General features: G+C 45.5%; 1 protein-coding gene across 1 annotated transcript in view; it reads right to left on the reverse strand.

The window, feature by feature from the left end:
• Positions 1 to 3,125: 3,125 nt before the first annotated feature.
• IQGAP1 (IQ motif containing GTPase activating protein 1) overlaps positions 3,126 to 18,191 on the reverse strand; it is a 100,143-nt gene continuing 85,077 nt past the window's right edge. The window contains exons 31-38 of the mRNA XM_032836822.1: positions 17,151 to 17,253; positions 16,493 to 16,628; positions 16,008 to 16,095; positions 13,388 to 13,600; positions 12,273 to 12,439; positions 10,127 to 10,249; positions 6,415 to 6,523; positions 3,126 to 4,732 (exon numbers count right to left, since the gene is read on the reverse strand). Coding sequence (XP_032692713.1) covers positions 4,619 to 4,732; positions 6,415 to 6,523; positions 10,127 to 10,249; positions 12,273 to 12,439; positions 13,388 to 13,600; positions 16,008 to 16,095; positions 16,493 to 16,628; positions 17,151 to 17,253 — 1,053 coding nt within the window. The 3' untranslated portion in view covers positions 3,126 to 4,618. The remainder of the gene's footprint in view (positions 4,733 to 6,414; positions 6,524 to 10,126; positions 10,250 to 12,272; positions 12,440 to 13,387; positions 13,601 to 16,007; positions 16,096 to 16,492; positions 16,629 to 17,150; positions 17,254 to 18,191) is intronic.

The following is an 18,191-nucleotide window of genomic DNA, read 5'->3' on the forward strand; positions in this document are numbered from 1 at the left end:
TCTCTCTCTGTCAAATAAATAAATAAATAAATAAAATCTAAAATAAAAAAACACCTGATATTAAAAAAAAACTTACACGACTCAAAAGCAAACAATATCTGATCAAAAAATGGAGAGGAGCACCTGGGTGGCTCAGCCAATTAAGCGTCAGGTCATGATCTCAGAGTTCTGCGATCAAGTGCGGCGTTGGGCTCCCTGCTCAGTGGGGAGTCTGCTTCTCACTCTCCCTCTGTCCCTCCGCTCTCTCCCTCTCAAATAAATAAATAAAATCTTAAAAAAAAGAAGGGTGGGGGATCTGAATATTTTTCCAAAGAAGACTTATAAACGGCTAAAAGACACTTGAAAAGAAGCTCACCATCACTATTTTATCAGGGAAATGCAGATCAAAACGAGATTATCCCCTCACATCTGTCAGTACGGCTAAAATAAAAAAGACAAGAAATAACAAGTCTGGGTGAGGATGTGGAGAAAGAGGAGCCCTCGGGCACAGCTGGCGGGAATGTAAATTGGTGCAGCCATTGTGGAAAGCGGTATGGAGGTTTCTCAAAAAATTAAAAATAGAACTACTCTATGATCCAGTAACTCCCCTTCTCAGTATTGACCCAAACAAAATGAAAATGCTAATTTAAAAAGATATATGACCCTCTGTTTATAGCAGCTTTATCTACGATAGCCAAAATATGGAAGCGGCCCAAGCGCCCCCGATGGATGAATGGATAAAGGTATGGGCTACAGTATGTGCTATGGTGAGTGCTGTGAAGTGTGTAAACCTGGCGATTCACAGACCTGTACCCCTGGGGTTAATAATACATTATATGTTTATAAAAAAAATTTAAAAATTTTAAAAAAGATATGGGCTACACACACAATGGGAATATTACTCAGTTATAAAAAAGAAAGAGATCTTGCTACTTGAGATGACATGGATGGAACTACAGGGCATTATGCCAAGAGAATTAAGTCAGAGAAACAAATACCATATGATTTCACTCATGTGGGATCTAAAAAAAAAAAACCCCAAAACAAATGAAGCAAGAAAAAATCAAACTCTTACTTATAGGGAACAAACTGATGGTTGGGGGTGGGCGGGTGAAATAAAGGGGATTAAGAGGTATAAACTGCCAAGGAGTAAGTCATGGAGAGGGGAAGTACCGCATGCAGGGGCGCCTGGTTGGCTCTGTCAGAGGAGCGGCGACTCTTGATCTCAGGGTTGTGAGTTCGGCCCCCACGTTAGGTGTAGAGATGACTAAAAATAAAATCTTCAAAAAAAAAAAAAAAAGGAAAATACAGCATAGGGATTAGTCAGTAGACTGTAACAATGCTTGGTGACAGAGGGCGACCGCATTTACTGTGGTGAGCACTCGGCGTAAAGAAAAATGGACAGCGGGTTCTGCTGCATACCTTCGAAAGTGAGGAATTTTTATCTTGAAATTCACAGTATGTGGGTACTTGCACGCTTCATAATTAAAAGATTACAAAATACAGATGTCGGGTTTAAAATCCGTGGAGGGGTACGTCGCCCCAATTCCTCATGGGTTTGCACAGGCATCAAGGTGGGAGGGACACGGCTGCCGGGGGCACTCACTGTCTGCCCGCATCACTGGGGCTTCCTCTCCTTTCCCCTGGTCCTGGTTTCCTTATTTAACAGTTCGGTCCTGAGAAGCACCTTTCTGCCTCCCTTGATTTCTCTGCAGGACAACATGGAGCCCAAGTTGTCTCAGTGACACAGCCGCAGAGAGCAGCTCCCCCACTTCAGGAGAAAAGTGGGATTCAGGGGGCAAGCGGCTGGGCCCGGGGGGTCCTGCTCCCACCACGGCGCCCAACACGCTTCCACTCACACAGAATGCCGTCTTCTATTTCCCACTGCTGTTTACTTTAGAAGCATTCTGTTTTCCCTCTTATTTCTTAGTCCCTAATTTTCCAATAGAGCCTAGCCACAGTTTATAAACACAATGGGATGCTTATATACATACTTGTATTTTGAGTGAGGCTGTGCCCTGGGGCCTTACTTAAAAGGAAGCACCCCCCACCCTTTTGCTGTTTACTCTTTCCATATGCAGCTTCCCCAGGTCCCTTCTGTGACTTCCCCCGAGGGACCTGGGGTGCTGCCACTCCTAAGAGACCAGATGCTGTAGCGGTTTTAAACTTCCGGCTGTCAGCTCACCAGCGGCTGGAAGACGTGTGCTCTCCCCACCCTGATCTCTTTCTCTGGGAGGCTCCTTGAAGCAGATGACACTTAAAAAAGGCTAACCTCCCAGGCTAAACATCGCTTTGCGGTGATTCAGTGAACGGGTAGCCGACTCGGGTTGGCTCCTTCAGAAGGACTGGCAAGGGGGTTGTTTTCTGTTGTGGTTTTCAATCATTAAATCTCGCTCTGGTCGATGCTGTTGAACAGGAACTGCTAACAATGAAACTGAGAAAAATAAACACAAACATGAACAAATGACCTTTTATTTCATACAGAGATACAAAGGCAATTGTGTGCAGCGATCTGATGGGCGGTCCGAACGGCTGGAAGTAAATTCACGAGAAATGTCACCATAGCCAGTGGAAGAGAAGGTCGGAGGGACGAGTCCGAGAAGGAGGCCGAAGGGCTACGTGGTGTCAACGCCGCGACGTGAGCTCGTCTGGATGCTTCCCGTGTGATCCGAACCGTAATGCTACCCAGCGACCACCAAAATCTTGAAGTGTGTTTTGTGCTACTTTGCATTAGGAGCTGTACCAAGGGAACTACAATCCTCACAAATAATCCAAACACCGTATTTTACTAAAGGAGCTGTAAACTCTGCTCGTGGTCTGCCTCGGAGGCCCGACGGGCATCTGGGATGGGTCTCCTGTTAAAGTGAAAGGGTTGACGCTTTGGTTGGTCCCAGTTTTTGAGGTGATGCTACTTGTCACAGCATCTGCTTTTAAGCTGAGGAAAATATTCACTGAAAAATGATCTTCAGAAATGCAGGAAAAAACCAGGTCAGGCTGGTGGCGCGCCACACCTCACCTCTTCCTGGCTGGGGTGCGCCAAGAATGCAGGCAACTCGCATTTGCACGGCGGTGGACCCGACTGAGCAAACGGTCTCTCAGGAAAGACACATCTCCAACGCTTACATTTGTAACAGGGACACATCACATGATTTGTTATTAACGAAACAGTTTATTGGTTTCTAATATACATCAATAAATTTTCAAATGTAAGTTTATTTTGTTAAACTTTATGTTTTATGATAAAAGAATACTGAACCAAAACATCAGAGGACACAGAGGCTCAGTAGCATGATTTCCAACATATTCTCCTGGATAAACAGTTGTTTGTTTTTTTCCTAAGTATATGACTTTTTATGTAATAACAAAAGCTTCTGAAGCTCAAAGTTTAGAACTGAATTGTTTTTGACTAAACCCAGAAAAATGGGAGCTCATAAAATAAAGGCATGGCAGGCATGGGTAGCAAGAGAAGGGAAAAAAGTGGGGAAAAGCGATCTTAATACCAAGTTTATGTCCGTTGGCTGGTTTTGTTTGTTTTTGTTCCGGTCTATTTAAGGCAGGATTACGTCCCTGCAACCCTGTAGATAAATCCTAGTGTTGTAGCTATATAAGAAAGTTCTAAGAGTTCAGATATACAAATAAGCCAATTTTTAAAAACCCTTTTCTTACAGTATTCTAAAGGCTTTTAAAGCATTATATAAATCTTCCAAATTCCTATCACCCACATTTCAAGAAGTAAATCTACACTTTAATAAGGCACTCTTGAGATATAAAACAGTTTTGAAGACAATTACACCCTACGCTAGGGCTGGCCCGTCTGTGCCCCAGGGACAGGGCTGAGTGGACCACCTTCTGAAATGGAGCCCCCTTCCGCGCACCAGCACAAAAAAAAGCAAGCCCAGCGGACCGTTGTGACACCCGTCCTTCCCCCGCAGCCGGGTGTTATCAGTGGGGCTCTCCCACCCCCTGATCAGAGCTACACCAACAGCACTGCTCACATTTAATGGTGACATTTGAAAGCCGTCTCTCCCCTTTGCTAGAAATGTTTCCTTTGAACCCAGAACAGGGACTTCTGTTAGCTCCTGTGCATAAAGGAAATTAGAATGGAAGAGAACCAAGGAGCCCCTGGATCCCTTCATCTGACCGACAGGATGGAAACGTACAGGAACTTCACCTTTAAATGACAAGCTAGTGACTGGAGATGATCTGACATTCGAGTTGTGTGCCTTCCAGCGTGTCCTTAGTGCCGAGTGCGCCCACTTCCAAATAACAAGAATTCAAGTCCCACTAACCCTGTTGCTAATTCACACAAACACCAAAACCTACAAGAGGGTCATGTGGCCTCTCAGCCTGTACCAACCAAGAGGGATTTTAGTGGAGCATCTGCTCCTTCCTAAGTGACGGAAGAAAAGGAAGGAACAAGAGGGTTAGACTAAGCCTGAAATACAATTTCACTATGAAGAAAGGGCAGCAGAAGTCCCATTAGATCGGGAGGGGTTAAGAGGGTGGTGTTGGGAGTGTATCAAGTTGAGGCTCTGTTCGGGGCTGGGTCTTTGCTTCCAATGAGGAAAGAAGGACCCGAGAAAGGGAACCGTGAGGAGCTTCTTTCCTTCATCCTTCTGAGCCAGTAGCAACAGATCAATCACTTCCCGTAGAACTTTTTGTTGAGGAGGAAGATCAGAAGGTTGACATTTACTTTAGCTCTATTAAATAATTTCATGACCGCGACGCCTTCATACTGTAGCTGCAGCAGGTCCTGTTCAAAGAAATATTTGGACCGTCAAACAAGCCTGTGGCACGAGACAAGACACAAGGTAGGGAGGAGGGACCCAGAAGGAACGAGGACAGACAGACGTGAAGTGGGGTGAGAAAGGAGTGCCCCACGACAGAACCGTCCCCGGCACAAGCCCCCTGAGAGCCCGAGGAACAGGGCACACTGCTCAACAGAACGTCCTGGTCCACTGGGACTTAAGAAGTCACATGGTTCATATCAAAATACACAAAACAGGGTAAGAAAAAGCAGCACGTTCATTCAACATACAGACTTCCTACTTCAGAAGCGACAATATCGTGTCTCCAGTTTGTCTAAGTAATGGGTCACCTGCAGAAGGCGAAGGCATTTCAATCTAAGATAAACACACGTGTCACTAAAACCAGGACACGGCCACTCGGGGCGTCGCGATGGGGTCTGCTAGAGTCTTACCTCCTATTTCACATGAGAAAGCTTTTATGTTCTGAAGGCAAGGGGGGAAAGGGCCTGTTTATTAGATGTCTACTTTGTATGAGTTCCACACTGGGTAAGCACATCAGATAGTATCTTTCTAAGTCCTGATAAAAGTCTTAGAGGTGTGATTATCCCAAGTTTAAAGATGAAGCTTAAAGACGGAGTGGATCTGGACCCGAGTAAAGCCCCTGCTTCTCCCACTGCCCTCCACTGTCCGGAGCACCTTTAGGAAGTGAGCGGTCTCACCCGTAAACTTCAGAAGAGAGGCAGGTGATGAGAGAGCAAGAATCAGAGTGCTTGAAAGAACCCCCAAGTTCAAGTTCAACCAGTTCAGCTTCTGGAAAAATCCTAGGGGCTCCATGAGAACGAAGGCCCTGGTGGGTCACCTGATCCTCACTCCATATTTAATGCCCCTGTGCATGGATGAGCATGCCACCCGAGGCGGGCTGGTCAGCCCGCACAGCCCCGGGGACCCTGAAGGCCTGACGGGGTCTCCTTTCACGGAAGCACCTGGGCATGTGCACCATGGAATCATGGAATCACTGAGAAGGCAACGAAGATACACTACAGTCCTTACGGAGCTCACAGTGTGGGGAGCGCTGGTCAGAGTGGTAGCATGTATAGAGGAAGAAAGGACAAGGACTTGGGGGAAGAGGGAGGTCAGCAGGTGCAGAGAGGGCCCCTGCCCAGGCCAACAGGGTAGAGCAGTGAGAAGGGAACGGGGCTGACGAGGACAGAGCCCAGGAGGCCTCGAGGTACCTGGGGGCTTTGCTAAGGTGTAAAACCTAGAGATACTACAGAATAAAAATTAGCTAATATTATGTTATAAAATGATTCACTGCAGAGTTCTTCCTGAATTTAAAATGGGATTTAGTTTACAAAGACGCAATTTGCACACAGCTTGTCACAAATACACCTTTAAGCCCCTACATCAAATCAAGATGAGAGAAAACATTTCAAGCTACTGAACAACAGGAAGCAGAAGCTTCAGACAAAAGCTTGGAGAAGATATCCCGGTCTGCCAGAGCTCTCCGGGAGTGCAGACCATGGCAGAAGCACAGCAGCCCTTGCTCCTTCCCCGGGCTGCATGCGGCCCAGCTCACTGGGGGTGTGGACAGCCATCCTCAACCCAATTCCTTTTCACCTACTCTCCTGCCTCGCTGAGAACAACCACCTCACATCAGAGCTTTCGGTTCTGCATGGTGCGTACCCACCTGATAATGCAACATAAACGTCTCCATCTGAACGCCCATGAACTTGGCTTTCACTTCAAAGTCTCCAACTTCTTCTGTTGGACTGATTTCAAAGATAACATTCTTAAACCTGTTGAAACATAACATCGTAAGGGTGTGATTTTTACGTTCTCGTATAAAAATATTTTACGAAATGTAGAAAGGAGATTAGCAATCTTCAAGGGGCGCCTGGGTGGCTCAGTCGGTTAAATGTCTGCCTTGGGCTCAGGTCTTGATCTCAGGGTTCTGGGATCAAGCCCCCTGTCGGGCTCCCTGCTCGGCGGGGAGTCTGGTTCTTCCTCTTCTTTTGCCCCTCCCCCCTCTTATGCTCCCTCTCTCTAATAAACAAAAATTAAAAAAAAAAAATCTTCAAGAGTGAAAAGGGGTACAAACTAAAGGTCCAAAGTATTTCCACGGGTGAAGCAGAGAGGGGCCGCCACTCTAAGTGCCACACACTTGAAGACCTTGGGAGAGGACGCAACCTCTGCCTACAGCCCTCGCGTTCATGGCAAGAGGGACCACTGAGGACGGCCACGAAGGCCTCTGAAGGGATGACTTCACACGAATTCTCTTGGCCTTCCCTGTGGCCACTGCTGAAATCTAATGATAAAAGCATAATCAAGAGGAAAAAGAGGGAGGAAGGGTGCGTGTGTGAATGCACGCGTGTTTAACGAATGCAAGGAGTGCGTAAGGAAACTAAAAGGAGTAAGGACAAGAAGAGCCATTAGGGGAGCTGCCCTAGATATCAAGGCACTGGTACCCAGTACCACCAAAGATACACTGCTATTTCCTGAAAATATTTAAGGTATCATTCATTCTCAACCTGTTACGAATTGGCTTGGTATTGTTTTTTTTTACATGAGCTTGGAAATTTTATGTCAACAGGAGAAGGTGTTGTTCCCCAGATGATCAAAGTACATCAGCCCGGAATTCTAGAACTCAACTACGGAGAAAACTTATCTCCCAGAAACAGAGCTGAGAACCACGAATGATGCAAAAGAGGCCAAGGAGAAGCTACGAGAGAGGTCACAAAATCCCTGCACGAGAACATGAGCATCTGATTCAACAAGAGGTCCTCACTGGTCACTCCTTGAAGGTAACTTCCTGTGTTAATTTTACTTTAACCAGTTTGCTTTGTTATCTTTTTTTTTTTTTTTAAGATTTTATTCATTTATTTGTCAGAAAGAGAGCACAAGCAGGGGAGCAGCAGGCAGAGGGAGAAGCAAGCTCCCTCTGCTTTAGGTTTTCTGATCTGAAGTAACATATATTCACTACTGAACTTCGGAAATTGGTAAAGCATGAAGAAAAAGAAAAGGCACCTATAATTTCACAAGCCAAAGACAACCTCTAAAATACTTACTGTATGTTCTTCTGTGCCTCTGTTCACATAAAGTTTATCTAACCACCCACTTACTTATCTATTTTTTTTTTTTTAGCATAAGTTATAAATATAGTCCTGTAACCCATCTTCCCTCTGGTAACATTTTGAGAGTTTTTCCACATTCTTTGAAAGCATCCTTTTTAATGGCCATGCAATATTCCAAGTTAGAGTTAAAATTTAACCATTCACCTACTGTACAACACTTAAGTTGATTTTACTGTTTACATTATTACGCTTGTGGCACATGTTTATATGTAAATCTTTGGTTTTTACCTCTGATTGTTTTTTTATGACAGATGCCTCAAAATGGAATTTCTAGTCAGAGTATTAATTTTTTTTCATTATAAAAACCATAAGACAGGGATGCCTGGGTGGCTCAGTTGTTGAGCATCTGCCGTTGGCTCAGGTCATGGTCCTAGGGTCCTGGCATTGGGCTCCCTGCTCAGCAGGGAGCCTGCTTCTCCCTCTCCCACTCCCCCTGCTTGTGTTCCCTCTCTCTCTGTGTCTCTCTCTGCCAAATAAATAAAATCTTAAAAACAAAAACAAAAAACTACAAGACATAAAATTTACCATCTTAACTATTTTAAGTGTGTAGTTTAGTGTGTAGTATGTATATATATGTACATACATACATATATACACATATACAATGGTAGCAGAGTAGCGCAGCGGAAGCATGCTGGGCCCACATATACCATGGAATATTACTCAGCCATCAAAAAGGAAATCTTGCCATTTACAACGATGTGGATGGAACTAGAGGATATTAAACCTAGTGAAATAAGTCAACCAAAGAAAGACAATTATCATATGATCTCACTGATAATGAGGAATTTGAGAGGCAGGGTGGGGGGCTGGAGGGAGAAGAGAGGAAAAACTGAAATAAGACAAAACCAAAGAGGGAGACAAACCATAAGAGAATATTAATCTCAGGAAACAAACTGAGGGTTGCTGGAGGGGAGTATTCTGAAGGGATGACATCACTTCTCTTGGCCTTCCCCATGGGCACTGCTGAAATCTAACAATAGATTGGGTGGGATGCGGTGGCTGGGTGATGGACATTGGGGAGGGTATGTGTTGTAATGAGCACTGGGTATTATATAAGACTGAAGAATCACAGCCCTGTACCCCTGAAACAAGTAATACATTATATGTTAACTTAAAAAATAGTAATTAATAATAATACATACATACTTTTCCATGTTTTTGAATTCAGTAGTTAAAGAATAGTATCCCATTTTAAAACTTCAAATCTTTAGAGTCTGGTTGAGTTTGCATGTGTATGTGTGTTTGTGAATCATGGCATACTATCTGTATTTTCTCCAGTCATTTTTCAGTTGGGGACCTTGGTCCTTTTGAGTTTTTTTATTTTTTTGGTGTTGAGCACTTTATGTATTTTTTGAGTTTGTCTCATATTTATATCTCCTCTCTTCTTTTTGTCATTATTTTCTACTGTTCAAATGTCATCCACTTTTTCTTGCCTGTCTTTCTTCTTTTTAACTTGCTGTTAAAGGCTTTGAAACCAGGTTACAGGGACACCTTGCTGGCTCAGTCAGTTAGGCATTTGCCTTTGGCTCAGGTCATGATCTCAGGGTCTTGGGATCGAGCCCTGCATTGGGATCCCTGGTTAGTGGGGAGCCTGCTCTCCCTCTCCATCTTCTTTTGCCCTTCCCCTGCTGCTTGTGCTCTCTCTCTGACAAATAAATCAAATAAATAAATCAAATAAATAAAATCTAATAAATAAAATAAGAAAAAAAGAGAAAAATTAAGCTTCATCTCAAACAAACCTGTTGTTTTACCAGACTCAAAATAGGCAAGCTCAGCTGCAAGAGGTCACAGGGCCAGCTGAGTCAGTACATAACAATGCCTGCTAATGACAGCCAGGCCAGGTTCAGGAACCATGTCGACAGCAAGCTGGCACATCCCAGGAAAGAGAAGGAGGGTAAACCCCTGATTCCCAGCCTCAAACGGAATAAGGTAAACTCCTCTTCTTGTTATTCTAATCGATTCTTGGCTTAGACGCAGGAGAATAAGAAATGGCATCCTCCTTTAAAGAGGAAAGGTTAAGATGGGGCCCACATAAGCAGGTACGAACACAGCCTGGGGCAAATATTCCACAACAAAGGAGAAGAAATACTTTCCCTTCTATGACAGACAAATTAACTCTGACTATTAGGCCTAGTGCTGTCCTCAACAGATATATAAGTAGATAGAATATATGAAAATGACCAACCACATAACAGAAATAAAGCCAGTAAGATAAAGAGGTAATAAAGTCAACATATAAGACAAAGTAAAAAAGTAAATACTCACTGGTTCACTTGTAGGTCCTCAATTTCCAGAAGGACTCCTTTTTCATGTAGTCTTGCTGCTGTGTATTTCAGAGAAATCTTTTTGCTTTTCTTTCCTTTCATTTCCCTAGGCTTCTTGGAGACCCTGTAAAAAAAAAAAATCACACCATTATCACTTTCTTCCTTCCTTTTTTTTTTTTTTTTTTTAAGATTTTATTTATTTATTTGACAGAGAGATCACAAGTAGGCAGAGAGGCAGGCAGGGTGGGGGTGGGGAAGCAGGCTCTCCGCTGAGCATAGAGCCCGATGTGGGGCTCGATCCCAGACCCTAGAATCATAACCTGAGCTGAAGGCAGAGGCTCAGCCCACTGAGCCACCCAGGTGCCCCCCATTATCACTTTCTATATGTAACTGTGTACTACAAGTCTGTCGATAGTTCAAGGATATGAGGTCAGAAAACGAACTTCCCATACACCAGCCTAAGTAAAATACTGATTCTAAAATGGCAAGTAAGTATTAGGATTAACCTGAACAATCTCTGCAGAGGAAACAACACTAAATTGCTTTTGCCTTTCACTGTACTTACAAACCCACCATGAATTTAACCTTCTAGCACCAACATGAAGGAACTATACTGAAACTCAGGAGAGTCCCTGTAAGCCCTGTGCCCTGGCAGGGGAAAAATAAATATATCTCAGAATAAGTAATGTTTAGAAGACTTTAAACCAGTATAGCAAATACAGAGGAATGGGGACAAGTAAAGAGAAACAGACCTTAGGAGGCTATTGGGATAATCAAGGTAAGAAGTGATTTTTCAAAAATAAACATGGGAAGACTAGAGATCCCTGAGAACTGGGATTTGGGGCTCCCACAGAAGGCCCTCAAGAGATGGGGCGGGAATGCTGGTACAGAAGTTAAAGGGAGTAACCACCACAGAAGGCAACTGAAAGATCTATAGAAATTACAACTGTACAAAATCTTTGATCCAGTGATTCCACATCTAGGAATTTATCCTCAAAAATACGCCCACATCTGCAAAATAACCTAGGTATGAGAGGTTTTGGTATTTGGTGCAGAATTTTTTTAAGTAAATAACTAGAAACGATACAAGTGTCTACCATTACAGACCTGATTACATCAATTGCTGTGTCTCTGTATGCAATGGGGTACCACAGAGCTATTCTGTCTGCTTAGAATGCCTACAAGCAACGACGACCCTGTGGCAACGAGCACATCTAGGGCGTGGATTTTGGTCTCTAAACACCACTCTTCATTAGAAAGCACCAGGAATGCTTGGAGAAATGGCTAATTCCAAGCCTGGGGAGGGGAAAGTACAAGTTGAGCCAGAACACCTGTGTCTATATGAAGTCAAGAAGTGCTAAAAGAATGATGGGGAAAGGCCAAAAGGTCACAGGAACCAGCCCCACAAGCTGGGTTGGGTGGGCCTGACTTTCATCCCTGCCTCACCTCGGTCTTCCAGGGAGGGAAAGAGAGAGCCAGAGTGCAGGCAGAAGAGTAAGGAAGCCAGAGAAGGGGAGCTCATGTGGTAAAATGCCAAAAACAGGTGAAGGGTACATATTGCTCTCTTCTCTCAACCTTTCTGAAGTTGGAAAATTCTTAAACTGAAAACTGAGAAGTACAAAATAAACTAACCCTAGATAGCAGTGCAAGTAGAACTTGGACCTACCACCCCATCTGTCTGGGTCCTCAGTTTCCCTCCCTATAAGATGGGCGTGTTGCTAATTGTCACTGGAGCCAGCTGGGAAAAAGCAGGCGTCTGGGATCCTGGCCCCAGGAGGTGTAGAGAGAGGCCAGGGTATCAAAATGTCTATCATATTCCTTAAGTGATTTTGAGGCACAGTTGGGTTTGGGGAACACTAACTAACCCCCTTCCATGATTCTTTCATTTCTAGGGCCAAGAAGATATTTTAGAACCGGGATGTTTAGAAATAAGCACCCTGAAGTACCTCCTCCATTATTTATTTACATCACACAATAACAAATGGAACTAGGTAATCATGCAAACAATCAGAAGCAAAATCAAGAATTAAAGCAAAAAATAAACACACATGTTTTAAGTAAGAACTTCCAAGGTCACTTCAGTTGCCTCTATTTCTTTTTCCCTTGATGCTGATTCTTTAAAAAAAAGTCTATATATATACACTCACTTGCCCTTGCTGGCCAAGTTATCCAAGCAGGTTTTGATATAGCTTTTGTAGTAATCCACCTGCTCTCCATAGAAAGTGGCCTTCGAGTTCAGAGCAGCGTACGTTTGTTGCAATTTCACCAGCTCGGCCTTCCTTCTCTGTCTGTATCTCCGCTGATTCCGAATGTCCTAAGACACAATTTTCAAAATTAGGAAAATGACGGTAGGTGTCACATGCTTCTCAAATCATCCATGGCAGAGCCTAGCAGTGCTTAACTGCTTGCGTGATCACATGCAGCAATTTTTAAAGATTTTATTTATTTATTAGAGAGAGAAAGCGAGCACATGCACGAACAAGCCATGGGTGGGGGGAGGGGCAGGGGCAGAGGCAGAGGGAGAAGCAGACTCCCTGCTGCTCGATTCTAGGACTGGGTGATCATCAGCTGAGCCAAAGGCAGATGCTTAACCAACTAAGCCACCCAGGTATCCCAACAACAGCAATTTATGTTCAAAAATTAGCAAAGAAATTCAGATCTCATTAATCTTTTTCCCTGTCTATATTTTCCCTGTCTGTATTACAGGCAAGGAAATATGTTACTTTTACAGAGTTCCATGTTCTTATAATTTGCTTGCAAAGCTGGTTTAACCTCTAAATACGGTGTCAGGAGAGGGAAGAAAAGATCATCTTACTGTATCAGTTAGCAAACTCCCTAGCGTGCATGGCACTGCCTTACTGGGCCAGCAGTGCGCCAGCCCACACTCTGGGCCCACACCAGAGCCCCTTACTTGGAAAGACTGACACAAACCAAGGATTTCATGACCCACTGGATGTGAATTTATGTGTCAAAGCAGTCATTAAAAAGATCTAGAGGACTTCCTTAAGGCCAAAGACAAATCAAGGCATAGGAAGCTCTAATTAGGGTCTCTCCCTAGTGACATAGGCCATGGAGTAAGTCATCAAAGGGCAGGCAAGGTCCCTGTGCTGGAGAAGCTGACAACAAGCCCTCAGAGAAGAGGTCCCTGACCTGCCTGTGCACTGAAGGCATGCTGTCCTCCAAACGGCTACAGTCACCTCACAAGCTGCTGAGACAGGCTTGCGCATGGCCAGGCCGCCCCTGCCCCAGCCGCACGCAGTACCTTGGCAATGTCGTTGATCAGCTCCTGGTATCTGTTCTTTGGGTCCACTGTCCCAAGCTCCGTTAGCTTCTTCAAGCCCAACTGGATCTTCTCCTTCTTCTCCTGGAGGGTGAGGTTGCTGTCTTCCTTTACGAATTTGGACTTTTTCATCTTGTCAGGAGTTTTGGCGTCACGAATAGCGCGCCTCTGCATGGCCCTCTGATGTTCTGATTCCTACAGACACAGAGAAGAGAAAGAAGTCGCTGGCAAGTTCAGCGCACTAACCCAAATCCCGAGTCTACTGAGCATATCCACACCCGGATTTATACAGCTCTTGACAGTTCACTCTGGAAACAGAGGGAACAAACCTGCCCTCTGACAACAGACAGAGAAACCACATGGAGCACGGGCGGATCTCCTCTAGAAGAGATTACGTCGCTGAAGTCACACGGCCTCATGGGACTTCTGTCCTGGACTCTCACGTACAGTTAGGAGACTGGGCTCCAGTGCTACAAAATCCCTTGTTTTTTTCCTATCACATTTGAGACATGAGAGCCATTTAACTTTCCCTGAAACACAGCTTCGCCCTTGGGTGAATGTTATACCAACAACAAGGCGATACCAGTGCTCAGTCGATGCTTTTTGCCACCTTGACCAGGCTGGATCATGCTGAAGGCCTCCCTCTGCTTTCAAGCATGCTGCAAGTGTCTAGAGAATGAAAGTCCTTCCCGTGATTCTTCTTTAGCCAGTCAACATCCAACGTTTGCCCATTATGTTTCTGCCCAACATGACCCACATCACTAATCCATTTTTCTGAGGCTTTCTTCCTTCTTCAGCTCCCTGCAATCTGGCTTCCGCATCTCTACTCTCATGCCCAACTACCACCCCTCATTCGTACCCTCTGCACTTTATCCCTGCCCTAGGCATGGCGTTGGTACCTCCAAGGGACCCGTGGCAGTTTCTCTCCAATTGTTCATTCTCAAAACCTCACTCATCAGATCTATGCGGACAGATCTCACATCTCTGCGGCTAAGCCTCTGATACTGCATTCTGAACTGTCTGTACTGGGATGCTCCCATTTGGAATGGCTTGTGACTCCTCCCAAACTGGAGCAACTCCCTCTCCCAGAATGCCCCTTCCTCCTGCTGTCAAGACCACTCCGCATCGCACAAGACGAAGGGCATAAACCCTGGAGTCAAACGGAGTCTGATCCAAGATTGGTTCTGCCTCGACACACGGACGGCCGTGGGCCAGTTATGTGACCTCTAACGGTCTTAGACTCCGTGGCTGTAACAAGAGGATGAAAAGACTCACCTTACAGGGTAGTGGGAGGAGGACATGAAAGAACACAGGTGACACGACCACACTAACAAGCAGGCTCTCATTAAAAACTGGGTCTGCCTTTCCTCCCCGTCAAACAAGCTGCAGTGGTTGGTTATGATTCTCTTCTCATCCCTCCCACACATCTAGACAGTAATCAATCATAGCATGTAAGAGCTGAGAGTTCATTAAAAACAGTGATTTTCAAGGAGTCCTGGGTGCTGTGATAAGGGACACCCACAGGCACCCAGAACCCTGGGGGCGGGGTTGCAAGGGCCCCATTCCCAGTGCTGCCGGAGCAGCTCCTGTTTTTCCTGCTTCATAATCATGCTTCGGAGTAAACTCTCATCTAACAAAAAGGATACTTATGCTCAACATTTCAAACAAATGACCTATTCTTCACATTCTACAAATGCAAAAGAGGGATCTTAGACAGGAAGTGCCTCATCCACCACTTCCCACTGCCGAACTGCACCCCAACCAGCGGGGCCGGACTTGATCCCACAGCTCGATTGCTCGACTACCGTCTGCTGTGAGAGTAGTAAATGGTCCCAGGGTTACAGAAGTCCTTTACTCTGCATCTGTCCAGTGCTAAGCAGGGGTTCTACTTAATTTGTTCTCCGTTCTTACTCCTCCCTGCTCACCCTCACCCATGTCTCCGTTCTAGAAATGTCAGACCGACTATATCAGGCCCTTCCCTCCCTCATGCCTCTGTTTGCGTGGACTCTCCCGCCCACATCTACGTGCCTCTCGTCTACGTGCACACCCAGTCCCATCCACGCCTCCTGAGTGTGGCTCAAGTCCCGTGTCTTCTGATGCTTTGCTCCTCACTGGCCTCTTTCCTGAGCTTCGGCTATTTTTATAGCCAACATCAAAGTCAATTTTTAATGGTTTTCTAAGTATTTCAAATCTGTATGCCACATTTCTCCAACTAGATCATGAGTTCAGTGAGTTCAGGAGCTACATTCTGAAATTTTCTTCTATCTACCAAGGCACTTAACAAAATTCTGATGATACAATAATATTCAATCGATTATTAGACAGACTTGCCGATTCGGCCTCAGTTAATTAAATTAACACATACACAGACTGCATAAGCCATGAGCCTTATGCCCTGAGAGCAGCTGGCTCTCGACGTGGGAGCCAACAACTTTCTCAGCGGGCTCCAACCACCACCTTGCCCCGGTCATCCGACAGCTCATGGACGGGATCACTGTTCTGGGCCGCCCACAGGGAAGCATCTCCTGGGATCTGGGTCCCACCCACTCGCCTGTGGCCCGCACCAATCACGGGAGCTCCTGTGCCCCTTGTTAAGTTTTACCTGTTCACTGGTGGCTGGGGTTTCCAGGATTTCCGTCAAGGTCTCGCCTGGCTGGAACCGGATGACGTCCACAATTAAACGTTTTGTGCTGAAAGGAGATGGGGGGAGAGTGTCACTGTCACCAGGTCTCCCACCTTCCCTTGAACAGAGCTAAGCAGCAACATACACACGCTGCCTCACACAGATCCCGCTGGGCAGCTGCCAGCACAAGGCACTCGAGGCCCCAGGCTTGTTCATGCGATGACAGTGCGGGTACCAGGCTGAGGATTTCTCAGGTGTGAGTTTCACCTCAGCCTCTTGTTAGCAACTGAGGCAGGTAAGCCCTGCACCGAATATAATAGATAAGGGGGGCCGGAATCACGACAGGCTTAAAAGGTCGCGGTGATGGTTTTAGGGATGAACAAGTGAACATGTCCGCCAAGGCCAAGGCATCACTGTGCTGTGTCTACCTCCTTCTTCCCACTCCCGACACTCCCAGCACTCACTTCAGCAGGATGGTCCGAGCATCCATTTCTGCATTCTCATCGCCAGGCACGTCAAACTTGTTGGTCAGCGTGAGGGACACTTCTGTCTTAGCCAGCGCCTCCTTATTGGGGTCATTTAAATTGCCAGCGCTCTCTCCTGCAGTTTGGGGAAAGGAGAGAGGATCAGCATAACAAAGAGAGGAGACCCTGGAGGAGAGATGTTAATACTCAAATGCCTGCCTAAGGAGATAGGAATGCCAGCCTAAGGGTCCTAAGGAGATACGTGAATAAGCCAGCAGCTCCACTGTGGCAAGGACATCCTCTTGTTGAGAAATAAAGAAACTAAAGGCCAAATGACAAAAGCAAAGGATCCATAATAGCAATTTCATAAATGCTAACAAGTCATTTCAGTCATTGCAATATGACAAATCTCTAAGATATCCTGTTCATTTCCTTTATAGGGCTTCTAATTTACTTATAGGATTATGTGTATAATATCCATGTGTAAAAGTCCCCCTTCCACTGGACCTCAGCTCCTCAGAGACAGGGTGGGACACATCTGTTGTCTTCCCTCAGGCACTCTCAGAGCTGGAAGGACGCAGAGACTGAGAAGGTGGCAGTCAAGCCTTCCTCCAGCACCTTCCCTGTCACCTTCTGGGTGGTTAAGCCAGAACTTTACCTATCAGGGACTCGATGGTGGGCACCTCGCCCAGGTCGTCCAGCAGCTCATGGATGGGATCGTTGTGTTCCGGAGCAATGGCGTCCTGATGATCCAACAGGAGCTGCATGGAACATCCAGGAGTCAAGTCCATGTGCGACACAGCCCATCGGCCCTCAGCCCCACCAATGAGGCCCGAAAGCACAGAAGGGTCTGATAACCAAGCTCCTGCATTCAAAGAACTGATGGGCCAATCCCCAGCAAACCAAGCCAAGTCAACTGTGTAACACGTGAAGCATCACACTGGCCTCTGCTGGATGACTTAGGGGATAACGCACGGAGAAGAAATACCAGTACTCTCTCTACCTCGTGGATAAGAGGCATTTAAGCGTACCCTACAAGGGCGAGAACGACAAACCCCACAGACTTCAAAATCCAAAGTTATAATGTACCCTACGACAAATTAAAAAAAATCACATGCACACTCGTACTTAATGTGTGCTGCTTACGGCATCTCTTAGTTCAGAGCAAAGTACACTGGACCCATGGCCTCATCTTGGGGGCAACGAAGCAGAGCCTTTAAGATACTATTGTCCTAAGGGATACCCTCAGAGAGTATAGTACCTGAAATTTCCTTTACCTTTTTTTTTTTTTTTTTTTTTAAGATTTAATTATTTGTCAGAGAGAGAGAGAGAATGCATGAGCGCGCAAGCAGGGGGAGCAGCAGAGGGAGAGGGAGATGCAGTCTCCCTGCTGAGCAAGGAGCCCAGTGTGGGGCTCGATCCTAGGACCCTGAGCTCATGACCTGAGCTGAAGGCAGACACTTAACTGATTAAGCCACCCAAGCTTTACTTTTTATGTATTTCCTCATTTCCTGTTCTGTTTCTCCAAATGAGAAAATAATGAATTACAAAAATATTGGGGAAAAAAAGAGCACCCAAGGGAAATCACTCTAAGGGCCACAGAGGAAAAAGTGGGTATTTTAGATGTTGAAAAAATCAACACCGAGGGCCACAACAAACAGATCAGTGCTCACAACGGTGACTCTGGAGCCTACCCGTG

The sequence above is a fragment of the Lontra canadensis genome, unplaced genomic scaffold (genome assembly GCF_010015895.1).
Source record: "Lontra canadensis isolate GAN:19392208 unplaced genomic scaffold, GSC_riverotter_1.0 scaffold94, whole genome shotgun sequence".
Taxonomy (NCBI): domain Eukaryota; kingdom Metazoa; phylum Chordata; class Mammalia; order Carnivora; family Mustelidae; genus Lontra; species Lontra canadensis.